At 41.3% G+C, this 2441-nt stretch overlaps 1 protein-coding gene across 3 annotated transcripts in view; it reads left to right on the top strand.

Moving 5' to 3' along the window:
* Positions 1-2441, top strand: part of LOC107645210 (heat stress transcription factor A-6b) — a 26871-nt gene that overhangs the window by 19523 nt on the left and 4907 nt on the right. The window contains exons 3-5 of one of the 3 annotated variants that reach the window (XR_002348099.1): positions 1-283; positions 530-1668; positions 1966-2073. Coding sequence is in view for 1 of the 3 variants with exons in the window: in XM_016349184.2 (XP_016204670.1) it covers positions 53-283; positions 530-1297 (999 nt within the window). In the remaining 2 variants the exon portion in view is untranslated. Of the gene's footprint in view, positions 284-529; positions 1802-1965; positions 2356-2441 lie in introns of those variants that run through there. The other 2 variants (XR_002348098.1, XM_016349184.2) reach the window with 2 other exon arrangements.

Here is a 2441-nt window from a genome sequence, read left to right as displayed (position 1 = left end):
GGAGGAAGCATCGTCGTCGTCGTACTTTGTGGCTGGAAATGACGAGACGAGGATGGTTCCTCCGCCGCAGCCAATGGAGGGGCTCCACGAAGCGGGGCCACCACCATTCCTGACGAAGACGTTCGACGCGGTGGACGATCCGGCCACAGACCACGTAGTGTCGTGGAGCCGAAGCGGAGCAAGCTTCGTGGTTTGGGATCCGCACGCCTTCTCCAGAGGCCTTCTTCCAAGATACTTCAAGCATAACAACTTCTCCAGCTTCGTAAGGCAGCTCAACACTTACGTAAGACTTCTCTTTAATTTCTTTAATTACGTGTCTTAACTCTTAACTTACTAATTTCAGTGTAAAGAAACCGGTTATAATTGTTAATTACTGTAAAAAGGTTTTACTGATTAGTGATTATTTACCTGGCACTATATGATTGAATATTTAATTAATTCAATTGGTCTCGTGGTTTCTGGAATTCTCTTACCTGCTACCGCGGTATGTGAACAATTATTGAGAATTCAAATTTGTCTTATTTTGTAGGGTTTTAGAAAGATTGATCCAGATAAATGGGAATTTGCGAATGAAGGGTTTGTGAGAGGGCACAGGCACCTGTTGACAAGTATAAGGAGAAGGAAGGCGCCTCCGCCACCAATTCAAACGCAGACTTCGCAGTCGCAGCAGGGTCACTGCCTTGAAGTAGGGCGGTTCGGATTGGATGAAGAGATCGACCGGTTGAGGCGTGACAAGCAGGTTTTGATGTTGGAGCTTGTGAGGCTAAGACAGCAGCAACAAACCACAAGATCGTATCTTCAGGCAATGGAGCAGAGGCTGCAAGGTACTGAGATCAAGCAGCAGCAGATGATGGCTTTCTTGGCCAAAGCAATGAAGAACCCCGTGTTTATACAGCAACTCATACAGCACAAGGAGAAGAGGAAGGAGCTTGAGGATGCCATGACCAAGAAGAGGAGGAGGCCCATTGAGCAAGGGCCTAGTTGCAGCGCCACTACTGTTAAGGTTGAGAATCCACCAGAGTTTGCTGGTTATGCTGGTGGCTTTGGAGCTTCTGAGCTTCAAATTCTGGCTATGGAGATGCAAGGATATGGTAGAGGGAGGCGAGAGAGTACTGAACATGAGCATGAGCAAGAGCAAGAGCAAGAGAGGCTTGACAAGGAGCTTGATGATGAAGGCTTCTGGGAAGAGCTGTTCAGTGAGAATTTTGAGGGTGATTTGGACATTTCACAAGATGAAGAAGAGGATGTTAATGTGTTGGCCAATCGGCTGGGTTACTTGGGTTCAAGTCCTAAGTGAAAGAAATCAGTATTGAATCAAAGTAACATTTATTCACTATTCTTCATTTTAGGAGGGTTCATCTGGTGGATGGAGTTTCAACTTTCAACTGTTCAAGCTCATCATCACCTCAATTGGGGGCAAGACAGTAAAATCACCCCAGCCACGACATTATCTACTATGGCCTATGGGGAATCAAAAAAATATTATTTACATCTTGGTGTTTCTAAGTTCTAACCTCTCATTTAATGCCCCCTTTTGTAGCACTAGCTACCTGGTAGAACCTCAATTTTTCTCATCACTTTGCTTAATGTTTGGTCATTATTAGGTAGGTTGCAGGCGTTGATTGGAACAAGGATTCTGTGGTAGTGATAGCGGTACTATTACTCAAGGTTCACTTCTAAAGTTTTTAACCTACTCAAGACCCCCCCCTCTTGTGTAGTGCATCTCATTTATTTTCATCATGTATCAATCATCCTACTTGTCATTTTCCTATTTAATTTTAATTGCAAAATATTTGAATAACTCAATTTCTTTCGTATATGTATATACTCACATTTTTAAATTATTGAATGAGATATAAATGTAATTAAAAAAATACACCCAATTCAATGATATGTGAATTAGTCTAAGTGACCAGATATATATAACTGTTCATTTTAATTACTATATTCCCTTAACAAATGTAGATGATTGAGAAGATGTAGAATGGGTACCAAGTTGCTGATCCTGATCTCCCAAGAATCACAACTGAATGTTGTTTTAGAGTGAAGAGCCATCATTTGACGGTTAACCTTGTCGGTTTGATATTTTTTCATCTCATCATCATCCCTATGCATGTGTGATACTACTTTTTCCTTTTCTTCCATTGATTCTACTTTTGCCATTAGGTGGTCTTAAGAAGAAGAACAATAACACGATGCCACCAATTAGAAAACGAATTTCATGATGTTACATTTTGTAGCATGTAGTTAGGTATCTCCATGTGTTGAAGATTCCCATTTGAGGGGTCTCAAGACGAAACGTGTCGCATTATGGAGCATGATATAGTTATATAATAATGAAAGTGATCATTTTTTCTGTTTGTAGAATTGTGGTGTCTTCCTCACATTGGAGATTAGGTATGCACATTCACACGGTTGCAAAAGTAGATTGAAAACCTTCA

This window comes from Arachis ipaensis, chromosome B06 (genome assembly GCF_000816755.2).
Source record: "Arachis ipaensis cultivar K30076 chromosome B06, Araip1.1, whole genome shotgun sequence".
Classification (NCBI taxonomy): Eukaryota; Viridiplantae; Streptophyta; class Magnoliopsida; order Fabales; family Fabaceae; genus Arachis; species Arachis ipaensis.
The sequence above is the reverse complement of the archived record's forward strand: the minus strand, read 5'-3'. Positions and strand labels throughout refer to the sequence as shown.